Source organism: Lissotriton vulgaris, chromosome 2_1, assembly GCF_964263255.1.
Source record: "Lissotriton vulgaris chromosome 2_1, aLisVul1.2, whole genome shotgun sequence".
NCBI classification, from domain to species: Eukaryota; Metazoa; Chordata; class Amphibia; order Caudata; family Salamandridae; genus Lissotriton; species Lissotriton vulgaris.
Window position 1 is genome coordinate 646,641,907 of NC_141687.1, and position 16,553 is coordinate 646,658,459.

Genomic DNA, 16,553 nt, shown 5'->3' on the forward strand with positions numbered 1-16,553 from the left:
ATCTAATACATAACACACAGCACAGTTTTGGACAACGTGTACATTTCCTACTTAAACAATTATTAGACACCCCGTATACGTTCCTTCATGACAAGGTTTACGGACCCTTAACTTTTGAACTAAATACCATCCAGAGGAGGGTCTGCAAACTAATCCTACACAACAAGTTCTCAGAGAGAACCAGCTGGTCGAAATTAACAACATACCAGACATACGTAGGAATTAGATGGAAAAGAGCATGAGTTCCTTATAAAACTGTGGCAAGGGCCACAGCAATGTAAATAAAAACAACCCTACAGGCACGGGGAAAAAACATGCCCCAAGGGCAGCTAAATAACACTGTGTCAGAAGACAACACCCAATAGTAGGACAGTAGTACATGACCCCTAATGGGTGATATATGTCTATGGACTGGAATGGCAAAAGCATTAACGGATACCCTGTAAACTTCAGTTCCCTAGAAAATAAATACATTCATCATAAACTTGGAAATACCAACCCAAGAATAAAAACTGAAGCTAATCAAAGTCTATCCTTGAAGAAAATGTCATTAGATAAAATGACCACTTCAAGGGTCCCACAACACATAAAACCCATAAGTTGGTAATTATCCAGATATGAATCTGCCATAAATAATGAACAAACAATGCCTAAATCTGTGTAGCTCATACTGTACGTACCTATATAGATCCATACTCATAATATATATATAGACCTATATCTAGAGGATATGACATACAGTCACTGATAAAACTATAGTGAATAGAGAAACAAATTGCAACTCATAGTATGATTTGCAAAAGAAATATAATACATATCCTGCCTTATTTTATATAGCAGAGCTATATCTGAATATGCACAACACAGATACATTACACCTGTGTGTACGACATATACCTGTATAGATAAAATGGAACTGAAATTGAACAAAAGAAAGGAAGATCACATCTTCCGTAACACACTCTGGGTGACTTAGCATTAGGATAATGCCAACTGCCCAAAAGGATCTTGAGAGGCTGTTACTATCATCAGCCTAAAGAAAACACAGTTAAATGAAACCTTGCCAACAGCAAACACTTACGACCAGACTTCCGAATGGAGCCACCTGACTGTGCGTGCAAGGGATGCTGCTTGAGCAAACGTTTCTGGATCCAGCTAGAGGTCTCTATCAGATACTTAATTTTGGGGTGGTAAAGGTACTAGCAGTTTGTAGCCAATGGGCTACTTAACTTTTGGGTGACTACCCCCTTTGTATGCCCACTCCCTTTGGAGAAGGGACTTATCCCTAATCCTATTGGCTAAAATCCTCCCAACTAATATGGAGGATTATCAAAGGAGGGGTAAATTCAGCTCAGGACACCTTAGGGGTGGTCCTGGCTGACACACCTATCCTGATTAGTAATTTTCCCACTGACCTTGCTGCCAAACGTAGGGTTTGGTCAGGGAGGAGGGCATCTCCACTAGCTGGAGAGGCCCTGGCAAGCACAAGAAAGGGAAGTAAGCCTTTGAGGCTCATGGTCCTTAAATACTTTTCCTGCTTGGCGGTAGGTGTGAAGCACCTCCACCCAGAACAGGCATGGTTTCTGACCCACGAGGGCACAATGCTCCCACCTCAGTGGGTCAGACACATGTCTGGAAGTGGCAGACTGGCACAGACCAGTCAGGTACACACTTGCGGTTGGTTAGTTTTTCAGGGGGCACCACTGTCGTGGTCTCTGAGTGCATTATTAATGTACCCAAGACTGGCATCAGTTTGGGCTCATTAATCTGAGATGTTTGGTAATAAACATCTTGGAATTCAGTGAAGCCGTAATGGAGCTGTGGAACGCGCAACGACAAGCTTGCAGCCCTTGTACTCGGTATGGCTTCATCATGCACTTCTAATGCCTAAGAATATACTTATCATAAAAGGTAAAGGAGGCCCCCTTATCTTCTCAGTCTGGGACAGGGGAATAGTCTTAGACACTATAGGGGCATGCCTGCTCATGTAGTTATGCCCTCACCGAAGGTATAGTGCACAATGCCTCAGGGCCTACTGTAGAGGTGGCTTACCTATGCCTCTGGCAGTGCTGGCAGGCCTGGCACATAGGGATGTGTGCCAGGGCGACTCTTCACTTTTGGTCGCACGAAAACACGCAGGCTGCAGTGATGGTGTGCATGTGTTTGGTGAGGGGTCTCTTAGGGTGGTATAGTACATGCTCCATCCCTTAGAGACCCTTAAGTACTTAAGTACTAGATTCAAACAGGACATTGAAACACAGTTGTAAACACAAGTGCAATGTTGTTTCATGTTGAACGTGGCAAAGAGAGGCTTCTGCAAAAGGGGCTGAGCTACATGAAGGAGGGAAGGTCTTTTGAAGGGCAGTGGTATATGGTGGCAGCAACAAGGTTTTATTCAAACCCTCTCTATCAGAATGCCCTTGGTACCACTGGTACCTTGAATTTGTATTTATAAAGCACAACACTCATCTCAAGGGATAGCATGACGCTAGGATAGACGAAAATCTGCTTAGGGGGAATATAGTGGCATAGGACAAAAAACGATCGGGACTTGACCCTTAGCCTGTGAAGCAACAAGGCTTAGGCCCTGAAAAGCCATGTTGTTAGTCTTTTTCTGAACTTCATGTGTTCATCAATGGTGCGAAGATCCAGCGACAGTTTGTTCTAGTGGATAGCCGCCAAATGAGAAAATGAGCGAACTCCAGCTCAGGCTTTTTTATTCGTAAAGTTTTAGCTAGGGCGTGATTGCATGATCTAAGGTCTTATGAGGGGGTGGAGGGGGGACACAGAATTCCAATTTGTCCTGCGGGATTCTAGATCCGTATTTATGAAGGGCCATATGTGCATAACTTAATAGTTTGAATTTGGCTCTGTCTCATGGGAAACTAATGAAGCTCTTTCAGGCAGCTTGAAGCAGAGCTAAAAGTGTTCCTATTACAAACCAATTTGGCAGTTGCATTCTGAATGACTTGTAAACGGGAAAATAAATTGTCGGACATGCCAACATAAAGTGCATTTCCATAGTCTAGATTGCTAGTCAGGAGGGCCTGAGTGATTGTTTTCCTCCAATTAAGTGGAATCCAAATAAAAAGTCTTCTCAGTAGGTTTAGCATGGCAAACCACACAGTGCTCGGACTTGGTCTTGCATACTTAACATGTTGTCTACCAGGAATCCAAGGTTTCCTACAACACGTTTTGGTTCAGGAGCAGTGCCTGAATAATGGTGCCACAACGTTGTGTCCCAGAATAACTGTGCGCGGTCAAAGCGCAGTAGCTCCGATTTGTCTGCGTTTAATTTCAAGCAGTGGTCAAGCATCCAACCTGTGGTTTCTAAAAGGCAGTTACTTAAATTACTCTTGGTGTTCTCATATTTTTCCTCGAAAGTTATTAACAACTGTGTATTGTCAGAGTAAGACCATGTGTTGCAACCCCATTTCCTGCCAATCGAGGCCAATGGGGAGACATGGACATTAAAAAGAGTAGGGCTGAGGGAGGTTCCCTGTGGAACCCCACAATCTATTATTTTGGGGCTGGAGGAAACAGAGCCCATTTGTACTGCTTGAGTCCTATTAAGCAAAAGGGATTTAAACCAATGAAGAGACTTGGAATGAAGCCCTTTTTCGTATAAAGTTCTCAATAGGAGATTGCGTGACACAGTGTCAAAAGCCAGTTTATTTTTAATGGAATGGTGCACCGCTGACAAGTCTAAAAGAATCAAGGCAGCAGTTTTATCGTGGTCCAGCGAACGTCTTACATTGTCTAAACCAGCTAGCAGGGTAGCCTCAGTACTGTTAGAGGCCATAAAGCCCGTCTGTGATGGGCCTTGAAGATCATTCGTCTTGCAATAGTCAGTAAATTGTCAGTTAATCAATCTCTCCAGAACTTTGGATAGATACAGAAGTTGGGAGATTGGTCGATAGTTTGATAGATTAGTCATGTTAACACAAACATTTTTTGCCAGAGCGGACACCGCTGTATCTAGTGATTGATTGAAGATTTGTATGACATAAGGGCAGAGAACAGGTACGAGTTGAGAAAAAATTAAAAGTGGACAGGGGTCGAGCGGACATCCCGATTTGACCTCTGACATTGCCTTGGCAACTTGTTCTTCTGAAAGAGGTAGAAAATTACCTAAGTAGGATTAAGCACCTGGATGAGGTTCTAATGCTTCAGTACCCTCCGGGGTAGACTGCTTTTTAAAAGTAGAGTCAATTTAGATTATTTTATTGACAATAAAATAGCTGACTTGCTCGCAGTTGTCTGCTGATGCAATTAAAGTTTGTGACATTCCCACTGGCTTACATAATGCTTACACGATTTTGAATAACTATTAGAATTTCTATTTGCTTCAATTCTTTTTACAAATGATTCTTTCTTAGCATGTTTAATAGCGGTGTGATAACTCTTTAACTCTGCCCAATAAGCTAATTTATTGTCCTTATTTTTGGTCATTCTCCATATTTGTTCCAAAGATTCACATTTTCTTTTTTTGGAGTCTTAGATCGGAAGAATACCACTCTTCTGAGGGTGATTTCCTTGTTTATTTACTATTTTGGGGGCACATAAATCCTGTGTGCAAGTTATTGCTGAGTTTAGTATATCAACCATTGTCTGGACTGGAACTGTCTTTAAGTTAATTTGGCCTCTTAAAGGGAAATGAGAGGCAAACAGTCGGGAGTTATAAGATTTCAATGTTTTTTAGTCCTGTTCGAGGGCATACTCTGGCTGATCTTATTGGCCGGTAGGGTGAGTAAAATTAATTTGAACATTGTACAAGGGACTTATGTGTGAGCCAGAGGTGTACCTCACTCAGGATTCTATTGTTTTCATACTTTTCTTGGTGAAACGGTTTGGGCATCTGAATCAGATATATGGGCAGCCTCTTGTGTTTTAATATCTTTTTCCAGTTCCTCTAGGTTCTTATTATGGGATTTATTTATTTTGGACTGAACGTCTATTACAGCACCCCTGACCGTGGTCTTGAGTGCATCCAATTTACAGGTTGGGAGGCATTGAAGGGTGGATCATTTTCTTTCAGGTAATTTCGTATGGTCTTTTCAATAGTGTCCCTGGATGCAGCATTCTTAATCGACTTATCATTGAATTTCCAAAGTTTGTTGGGGGTTCTTGCACTTGAGCCAGGGTAGTGCTAGAGCAAAAGCAGATTGGTCAGAGACTAATCTTGAGAGTATGTCTGTCCGGTCTGTTACGTGAATGAGAGCTTTAAAGATCAGTAGGTAATCAACCCTGAAGTAGGATTTGTGTGGGTTGCAGAAAAAGGTATAATACTTAATGTCAGGGTGTTGTAATCTACAGGCATCATGGAGGCCGAATCTGGTGCATAGTTTGTGGAGTGATTTGTGGGACCAAGAGGGCTGTAGGGGAGACTTAGACCAGCTGTCAGTAATCACATTGAGGGGAAGATTAAGGGGACTGCCGAAGATAATAAGATCTGCGTTCGGGATCTCACTTAGAGAAGGAGACAGGGAGTCCCAGAATTAGGCGTTGCCGGAATTTGGTCCATATACGTTAAGAACATGGAAGGAGTTTGAGCTTTTGGAGAGTTTTGACAAAATCCATCTACCATTATCATCTGTTGTGTGTGATACTACGGACAAGCCTGAGTTTTTAGTGAGCAATGTGATTACGCCACCCTTGTTTTCATCTGCAAGAGGCCAGAGGATGTCACTGACCAAGCTTCTCCCAAACGTAGTCAACTCTTTATGGGTGACTTTTGTCCGGGCTTGAGTTTAAAAAGGTAGTTTTCTATTTTTTGCACTTAACTGGGTGAGGTAAGACCCTTTATGTTTAGGGAGACAAATTCTAGGTTTATGTCCATGGAGCTGCTAGTCATGTTATAGCGTTATACGATTAGCTATGTGATGAATGCATATAGGTTGTGGGTTGTGTCCTCTGAGAAAGAGGCCAGATATGAGCATGATCCTGATATGATGTCATAAGTTGTGTGTGCAATATTAGTAATATCCAACAGACCCTCTGCAAAAGATTAAAACAAGTCTCTGGGATGGAGCCAATGACAAGGAGTAAATTTTGTTAGTCAAGCCACATAGGTGTAGAAGAAAAGGAATACAATAATAAGGTAAAACTGAATACAATCAGAAAAAGAAGAAGACAACCTGTAATCCACCTCACTTGATCCCACCCCACCAACCCACCCATTCCACCCCTAAACAGTGCATGTGAGAGAGACGACAACGGTGAGGAACCCACCATCGTGGCCTCACAACAAACTATGTGATCTAACTGTAGTTCAAGAACAAAAAGAGGTTTACAGGGTAGAGGTCTTATAAGCTCAGGTGTCCCTACCACTAATGGCGGCACATGAATTTAGGTAGTGGATGACTGTAGCGACCAAATGTTTGGAGGAGGAGATTGAAGTTATATCAGCGGGAGATACATTATAAAAGTAAGAGAACTGCCTAGGGTCTGTATGGGATAAACACATGCCATTAGGTATTGTGACGTTGAAGCATGACAGTGTGTGAGAATGCTAAAGTGCAGGTAACATAGCTGGGAGTACTACTAGAGTGGTGCATGAGTTGTTGTGGATGAATTCTCCCTGCTAAGAGCAGACTGCATATGTGAGATTGTGAGTAATTTAGGAATAGCTAAGGGAGTTGGGAACCCATGTTTCGCAAATTGTCAAATAGGTAGGAGAATCGTCAGCGGTGGCCTTCAGAACCTATGTCAAAGATGGGCAACGTGGTCACCGCAAATCAGTGTCAAGGTAAAGGTGATGTTGAGGGAGCCTATTGGTTGTTGTAAGCTGAAGAAGCTATGGGAAGTTATATTATGTCTTTGTTAAGTAGACAAGTGCATAAGGGAGCTGGTTATGGTGCACTATATCTAGGACAATCGGAGCAAGTGTCAGAATAGGAGTAGAAGCATACCGAAACCAGATGAATCTAGGTCTTTTTGAACTTTTTTGAACTACTGGAGTACTTCTCACAACATAATACAATGAGAGACCCTATGAGGGTCTCAACATGAGCAAACTGAGGGAAAGCACATCCTCTTAGTCCACCAAAGGAGCTGAGGGAACACTTCGTAAGCCTAGACAAGCATATGGAAAAAGATATAGTCTTGGATAGTGGATGCTGGAAGGATTCATAACTTGTGGTTGGAGGGCATTTGGTGGGTGTCCATTGAGATACCCTTTCTTTTATCCAGGAATGATTAAAGGTCTCTTGGCTCGTTAAATATATGGTGTCACCCATCTGCATGGATTTTAAATTTTGCTGCCCTGTTGAAGGAGAATTGTACTATAAGTCTGGTGCGAAGAGCGAGAAATCCCTTCCTTGTCTTGACTGAAGGTCTGGAGTAATCCTGAGACGCAGACGTAGATTTTTGGGCCTTTCCATGGTATGTGGTTATTTTTACACACATGGTTGAGCTCAGTTCTGTATGTATGTCGGTACCTCAGAGGGCAGCAGACAATCTGTCAAATAGTGTTTCTGTTATTTGTTTTGAATGAAGGTACCCGGTGTGCTCTTTCAAACTCAGTCTTTCTTGAACTGATAGCCCAACAACCAGGTGCGAGTGTTACTGCATGGGGATGCTCGAATGTTATGTTGGTGTGGGCAAATTTTGACCGCTATATCCGTTAAGTGTAATGCCTTTTGAAACCATGCGTTACGGGGTCTATGCAATGGGACCTTAGTAGTTGGGATATAGTCCGTTGCATGAGGATTATACAAACAGCGTTAGGGTGCCAAGAATCATTTAGTGTTTGATTTCGTGTGTTTTTGATTTTCACTCTACATTGGATATTTAACAGCATTGTGGTCGACTGGACACGAGGATACACCACCTCGTATATTAATAGTGGATGGAAATGCTTCATGTTAGATAGTACGGTTTACACATTCTTAACTTGGATAATATGCAATTAATATGGTTGAATTCATTGAGAGTGTGATATAACTCTGGGGAGAACAGGTATCAACCTTAGGAATGTAATGTTATATCATGCCGAACTGGGGGACATACAGGATTGATTACCGCTAACATGGGACGTATAGTGCCTTAATTGGGATAATACTAGGCAGTGCACCTTTTTGCTGATTTGTCATCCAAATAGAATAAGCATATACATGTCATTCCATTGTAGGTGTTGTCAACAGGTGCTTAATAGCCTTAACTGATTGATGTACTGGGATCAGTTGGAGAATATGAGGATCTGATGTATTCAAGGGACCATGATCGACCAACGATTGGTGGTATCGAGGAACGAGCTATCGAATTGGCGAATATAGAAGTCTCAGTGGTATGTAATGTACCTGTTACAGCTCACATGATTTATTGTGGGATACTCTGTGGGAGGAGCCACATTATCTGATAACAATGCATTGTTGCACGCCACTCCAGTAAGGATGATTATTAAATTGGTAATAAGGGAATGCTGCTGGATTCCCTTGGGTGAGGAATCTATAACTGTGGACTGGGTGAGATGGTTGCCCCAGCCATGTGTTAGGGTAATCACCTGTTGCAATACATCACAATTAGCCCTATAATTCACCCGTTATGATACTTAAGGGCTCAAGGGTATTCACTTTTATATTTGGAGCTTCCCACTAAGTATGACTGATGAGTGTATACTGTGGCTGATATGTCCCAAATTGTGATTTTCGGCACTATTCATCCAATAAGTTACCCATCTACTTAATATTACACACAATTGCATGTCATAATAATAGTCGTTAGGTTACAGATAGACAGTTTACTGAAAGCTGAGGATGATGGTTTGACATGTTTATATATATGGTTATGACTTGCTAAAATATATTTTTCATGTCATGGGTATTTTCCATCTTACACTCACTCACCCGTCTCAGCAGTTTTTAGTTTGTGTTTAAGTGCTTTTATTAATATGTGTATTTTGTAAGCGATGGGGGGTACGTTAGGGCGTTCCTTTGCAATGGTTCCTTCTGTCCTTGTTTAGTTATTATATGACCATAGGTGTTTGTTAGGTGTATGTGTAATAGTCTTGTCTACTTTATAAATGTGTACCCATGTTTTTTGTAAGTTTTCATATGTTTCAATATAAGCACTTACATATATGTCATTTTAGGTGTCTTCTTACAGCCCTGAGGAAGTTCACGTGTGGTGAACGAAACTCGTTGGATGTCTCATGTTATCATCAAAGAAAATAAAGACAATTTGGAATGCATGCAATTTGGAACTGGACTGGCGTTCGTATGGCCTTTAAGTTATCGGTGCAATACTCTCTGTGAAATTTTAATTCAATAACAATGTTATGCGGTGATAATAATGTTTCAGGGAAGAAACGTATAACGGGTAACAGCAAAAGGTTCAGAGCCTCATGTGTTAACTCTAAAACAAAGAAGTAAAATTGCTAAGTACAGTAACCATACCTGAATCTAGAGCTATAGATTTGGGTGGTGCAACTGGGTGAAACACTGCTGGGAACATTGCTCCAGGCAACTGGTTATCGACCTGTGAGGAGAAATAACAAAATACAGGTGAATGAGCAAAATATGCTTGATCTAGAAGCTGGTACCTTATTTACGGCACTGGCATAGTAAAGTCCTGAAGTTCAATAGAGTGACTAAATCATTCAATTTCAGAAAGTATTAATGTACTATTGTTGAAGACTTCCTGAACAAAAGAAATACATTCCTGACACATGGAACAGGTCAGTGGACAGTACGCAAAGGCCAACTTCTACCCTCAAGCTTTACAACACTCCATTCTACCATTCACAGACAGGCGCAATGGGACATGTTTTTTGGTCCATTATAGAGCCTTACCAGTGAGGATCAGAAATCACAAATTACCTGCATAACAGATCTAAGAAGGTACAGCAAACAATAAGAAACATGATGCAAGGAGTTAAGAGACAAAGGTTTTAAAAATATATATATAAATGATATGTCCAATGCTAACATTACCAGCAACAATTTCTGAAATACTTTAACCATGTAGGAATTTTTAATGAATAACCGACTGCATATAGTCTAGGCCAGGATGATTCTACCATACGTATGAGAGGCACTCCCTGAAACCAATGGAAGACGTGCAGTATTATAATCACACTATCCAGAAGTTTTCAAGAATGTTTGCAATGCTTAAGGAAAGGAAGCATTAATAACAGCCTAATTGCCCAACATTGTCCCCCCTCTTGAAAATAACCTGAATATTGAAACTGACCCCCCAACTGTTGAAACAAACAAAATATTGAAAATAAGTAGGAAAAAATCAGCCATTTGTGATGACTTTTTCACCTGTTTTTATACCCTGTGAGGACTCCCATTGACCCTGGGTTGATCTGCTACTGTCACAGGCACTCGACCCAGCCACAACACACAAGTGGGGTAGCATTGTGATCGGGACAAGTGGGGCAGCACTCTCCACCCAAAACAATTATTAATCTTGATAATCCCTGGTGTCTAGCGGGCTTTGTGCCACCCCTCAGAGGGGGAAGATTGGGGGTGAAGACTCACTATCAACTCCCGTGGGGGCAGAAATACTAATGTGGTCAAGGGGAGGGATGATATCGCCATTGTCTAACCCAGGGTGGTGTGGATTGCAAAAAAACGATGGATTTGGGCCCAGATCTTCGGACTGGTTTGAGTGTGTGACATTGATCCACATTCGGTCCATCACCTGTTTTGTTTGCATATTCCGCCCTAAGTGCGCTGGGGATGCCCAGACGTGGGTCCCAGGCACTCCACACCACTGGAGTCAAGCTAGCCGGGCTGATGAGAGGTGTTACCTCGAAACCGGTCCGGTCCTCGGATGCTTGATTCCGTTCTGGGAAGGACATGGCTTTTGTAGTTCGGACTGGACTGTTCCCATGGGGCACAGGGTCAGAGCTGATTTGCATATCGCCATTGTCTAACCCAGGGTGGAGTGGAGTGCAAAAAAACGATGGATTTGAGCCCAGATCTTCGGACTGGTTTGAGTGTGTGACATTGATACATATTCGGTCCATCACTTGTTTTGTTTGCATATTCCGCTCTAAGTGCGCTGGGGATGCCCAGACGTGGGTCCCAGGCACTCCACACCACTGGAGTCAAGCTAGCCGGGCTGATGAGAGGTGTTACCTCGAAACCGGTCCGGTCCTCGGATGCTTGATTCCGTTCTGGGAAGGACATGGCTTTTGTAGTTCGGACTGGAGTGTTCCCATGGGGCACAGGGTCAGAGCTGATTTGCATATCGCCATTGTCTAACCCAGGGTGGTGTGGAGTGCAAAGAAACGATGGATTTGGGCCCAGATCTTCGGACTGGTTTGAGTGTGTGACATTGATCCACATTCGGTCCATCACCTGTTTTGTTTGCATATTCCGCCCTAAGTGCGCTGGGGATGCCCAGACGTGGGTCCCAGGCACTCCACACCACTGGAGTCAAGCTAAACGGGCTGATGAGAGGTGTTACCTCGAAACCGGTCCGGTCCTCGGATGCTTGATTCCGTTCTGGGAAGGACATGGCTTTTGTAGTTCGGACTGGACTGTTCCCATGGGGCACAGGGTCAGAGCTGATTTGCATATCGCCATTGTCTAACCCAGGGTGGTGTGGAGTGCAAAAAAACGATGGATTTGGGCCCAGATCTTCGGACTGGTTTGAGTGTGTGACATTGATCCACATTCGGTCCATCACCTGTTTTGTTTGCATATTCCGCCCTAAGTGCGCTGGGGATGCCCAGACGTGGGTCCCAGGCACTCCACACCACTGGAGTCAAGCTAGCCGGGCTGATGAGAGGTGTTACCTCGAAACTGGTCCGGTCCTCGGATGCTTGATTCCGTTCTGGGGAGGACATGGCTTTTGTAGTTCGGACTGGACTGTTCCCATGGGGCACAGGGTCAGAGCTGATTTGCATATCGCCATTGTCCAACCCAGGGTGGTGTGGAGTGCAAAAAAACGATGGATTTGGGCCCAGATCTTCGGACTGGTTTGAGTGTGTGACATTGATCCACATTCGGTCCATCACCTGTTTTGTTTGCATATTCCGCCCTAAGTGCGCTGGGGATGCCCAGACGTTGGTCCCAGGCACTCCACACCACTGGAGTCAAGCTAGCCGGGCTGATGAGAGGTGTTACCTCGAAACCGGTCCGGTCCTTGGATGCTTGATTCCGTTCTGGGAAGGACATGGCTTTTGTAGTTCGGACTGGACTGTTCCCATGGGGCACAGGGTCAGAGCTGATTTGCATATCGCCATTGTCTAACCCAGGGTTGTGTGGAGTGCAAAAAAACGATGGATTTGGGCCCAGATCTTCGGACTGGTTTGAGTGTGTGACATTGATCCACATTCGGTCCATCACCTGTTTTGTCTACATTCCCCTGCTTAGAGAACTCACGCCTTCTGTGATCCCCAAGCAGGGTTCCACTAGGAAGAGATACCATTAGAAAGGGGATTGTCCTCTTTCCAATGATATATCCCCCATGAAAATCTGTGTTGAGGGGCTCAGTTATGCCCCAAGCACCGATGCAGTGAAAGTGAAATGACTCAATCTCCATATTTCACTTTCACTTTAATTTATATGTCAGCACTGCTCGCTTATCGTCATTTCAGAGGAAAAAAAAGACTTGCAAGCACCGTAGGTTAATTTGCAGCTCTCCCGAGTGTTGGCCAATGGACGACGGACACACTGAAAAGGTTAAATAGTGAATCAGAAATTGAAAATATTAGTATAAGTATGAATAGCGACTGTCGCACTAGCAGTGAGGGATGGAGTCGCCATTTTAAGGAAATACATTTACGTTCAGCTGCATAGAAGAAAGAGAACTTCTCTCCCATCACAGAAAGATATCTAAACACATAGAAAAAGGAGCGAAATGGCAGAAAGGAATACTTAAGAGCCGCACCACCACGTTACACACAAAATGTAAATCTGCTCAAAGTTACGTTGCCCACCTCTAAAGTCCACTGCCAATGGACACAACAATTATGAAACAATACCAAAAGCACATAATGCTGACTCCGTGAGTAGTGTAGGAAAGCATTTAAGGTAACTGTAAGAGGCCACTGTATCGGTAAACATGCTGGTATCCTAAAAGAGATCCAACAGCAACTGGCAAAGGTGGAAACAGAAATACGGCAACTGGAGGGGGAATATGTGGCCACGCAGGATACTAGGCTACTGGCCGATATTAGACTGAAAATTGATACCTATTATGACTTTGCAAATGCCGAATTAAAATATATATTGAATATATATACAGCATGCAAATATGGGGAAGGAGGCAGACCGGGGCGGACAGAGTCACGCAGGATCCGACCGGTGCACGTGACAACCGACATAATACAGGTCAAGTAGGCAAGACCAACCCATATTTGCCCCCCCCCCCCTCTATATTGGACTGCTTCTCAGAGTTTTACTCCGACCTATACACAGTGCAATCGACAATCACACCACCTGAGATCAATCAAAATCTAGATGACATCGCTCTGCTGTGGTTATCGAACGACCGTCGTTATCAAACGACCATTACTGAAGATGAGAAAAGGGAAGCGATAAACTCCTACCTAGCAACAAGGCAGCAGGTATGGATGGACTCCCTGGGGAGTGCTATAAAGAATTCAGAGACTTGTTGCTCCCGCAATTGGCGGAGATGTATGAGGAAGCGTATGAAGATGGTAAGTTACCGGCCTCTTTACCGGAGATGCTTCTGATTACACACCTTCAGCCAGATAAGGATGCCGAGCGGTGTGAATCTTACTGGCCACTATCATTGATAAACAGATGCCAAAACTTTAGCTAAAATTGTTGCGTCATGTATACAGCCTCTGCTACGTAATCTAATATTGCTGGATCAATCCGGCTTTATCTCGTCACGATCCACCACACAAAGGACCATATTTACAATTTTACATCACTTAAATCCGGATCTGCCAGCTGCAGCTGCCTTGTTAGATGCCGCAAAGGCTTTGATTCCGTTGAATGGCCCTTTATGTTCACAGGGCTGCGCAGGATGGGGTTCCCTGAACCGTTCCTGTGCTGGATAGCGTTACTGTATACTGAGCCCAGTGCACGCATTAGAGTTAACAGCTATACATCAGACCCAATTACACAAGACAGGGTTGTCCGCTGTCCCCGCTCCTTTACACAATAGCTTTAGAACCTTTGGCATGTAAAATCTGGCAAAACCATGTAGAATCCGTACTACAATTTCAGCTATTTCAGCTACGTCCAGGTGCCATATCGATATATGCGATATATGCGGATGACATGGTCCTCTATACGCGACACCCAGATCATAATGAACCCATTAATAAGAGAATATATTAAGTTTGAACGATTCACAGGTCTTAGCATCAACTGGGACAAGTTTGTGATAATACCGCTAATGTAAATTACACAGCGACCGACTCTTAATTACCCTTTACAATGGCAGTCTGAGCCGGTGAAAAATCTTGTTATATAGATACACCGCGACCCTGGGTGGTAATAAGAGAGACTTACAGCAGAGCGATCTCCAAATTGGGGGCCCAGATAGACCAATGGATTAAACTACCACTATCATTGGCGGATAGGATCGCTATACAAAAATTGTTGGTGCTGCCGAGGTTTTTATATTTGTTCATGAATATACCAGTTTGGCTCACGCAAGCGGTGTTTGCGCAGCTGCGAACAGCCATGATGACACTGACCTGTCTTAATTTGGGTTTGCGAGCTGTAAATGGGAGGATAAAATCAGATAGGGGAGGGAAGGTGACCTTCTATAATGGGAGAGCATCTAGCCGTATTGATTATATCCAAATCCAAATCCAAAAATTCTTTATTTCGGCCATTTAGGCCATAAAAGATGCATGAAAACATACAAACATACAATCGTTTGATGACATTTAAAATTTGGGCATATAAAATGCATAAAAACAAACAAGCAACAACATTTCATGGCATTGGGTGTGAGGGTAAGACATAGTGTATTGGGAGACAGTGACCGCGAAAGCTAAAGGTTACAATGGCACAGGGTGGTAGGCATACAGTCCTATGGTGGTCTTGCTTTGAGCAACTTGGACCTAATGCGCCACATGGCCAAAAGATATTTTGCAACTGCGAATACAATGTGAGGGGAGGAGTCAGTTTTCAGTATTCTGAACAATGTTACACAGTTCCTTATGAAATGGTCTTACATAGAGGCACAAGCCAATATTTCCTAGGTGGCTTGTAGGAAGGGCAAAAAAACAGAACATGGATTTCCTCCTCATCGCAGGAATTACAGCCAGGGCATATTTTGTCCCCTCCATTGGTCTATTTGCTAGTAAAGGATTTAATAGGTAGGGTGCCAAACCGCCACTGTATAAATAGCTTCCTTGCCAAGGTCGGGTAAATAAAATCCATAAAGGTTTCAAACTTATAAGAATTTTTGGATTCAATAAAACGTTGGGTTAAAATGCCAGTGCAGCACATTGGAGGCAAGACTTTGTTCCTTGTAAGCTTCCACAAGTCTTTTCCGGGGGACCCTATTACAGCCTAATTCCGGGGCCTCCCACAACTCGTTGAAGCCCAGCCGGAACAGTTCTTGCTTAACAAAGGATAGCCAAGGGATCTTGTCACTATGATTTAAATTCATGTCAAGTCAAGTCAAGTCAAGAGATTTATATAGCGTGCTACATACCCATAGGGTCTCAAGGCGCTAGAAGAAGGGTGGGGAATTACTTGTTGAATATCCAAGTTTTAAGTTGCTTTCTGAATGCTAGGTGGTTCTGAGTAAGGCGAAGGTGAGTGGGAAGTGAGTTCCAGGTTTTAGCTGCCAGGTAGGAGAAGGATCTACCTCCCATGGTGGTTTTGTTGATGCAAGGTACAGTGGCAAGGGCTTGGTTGGAGGATCGAAGCTGACGGGAAGGGGTGTAGAAGGACAGTCGTGTGTTGAGGCATTCGGGTCCAAGTTCGTAAAGTGCTTTGTGTGCGTGGGTTAGGAGGCGGAAAGTAATCCTCTTATTTACGGGGAGCCAGTGGAGGTTTTTCAGGTGACCAGAGATGTGTTCTTTGCGCGGGATGTCTAGTATGAGCCTGGCTGAAGCGTTCTGGATGCGTTGGAGTTTTTTCTGGAGTTTAGCGGTGGTACCGGCGTATTGGGTGTTTCCGTTGTCCAGGCAGCTCGTGACCAGTGCGTGGGTGACCGTTTTTCTAGTTTCGGTGGGGATCCAGCGAAATGTTTTTTTGAGCATGCGAAGAATGTTGAAGCAGGATGATGAAACGGCGTTGACTTGTCTGGTCATCGAGAGTGAGGAGTCCAGGATGACGCCCAGGTTTCGTGCGTGGTCCGTTGGGATGGGTGCTTTTCCAAGGGCCTCTGGCCACCAAAAGTCATCCCAGGCGGAGGGGGAGGTGCCTAAGATGAGGACTTCTGTTTTGTCTGAGTTCAGTTTCAGACGGCTGTGCTTCATCCACTCGGCTACTTCTTTCAGTCCTTCGTGTAAGTTGGTTTTGGCGGTGTTAGGGTCTTTGGTGAGTGAGAGGATCAGTTGAGTGTCGTCAGCGTAGGAGATGATGTTGAGATTGTGTTGGCGAGCGATGGCCGCAAGGGGGCTCATGTAAACGTTGAAGAGGGTGGGGCTGAGTGAC

General features: G+C 43.7%; 1 protein-coding gene across 1 annotated transcript in view; it reads right to left on the bottom strand.

The window, feature by feature from the left end:
- VPS13C (vacuolar protein sorting 13 homolog C) overlaps positions 1-16,553 on the bottom strand; it is a 2,437,235-nt gene that overhangs the window by 553,581 nt on the left and 1,867,101 nt on the right. The window contains exon 70 of the mRNA XM_086955811.1: positions 9,396-9,477. Coding sequence (XP_086811937.1) covers positions 9,396-9,477 — 82 coding nt within the window. The remainder of the gene's footprint in view (positions 1-9,395; positions 9,478-16,553) is intronic.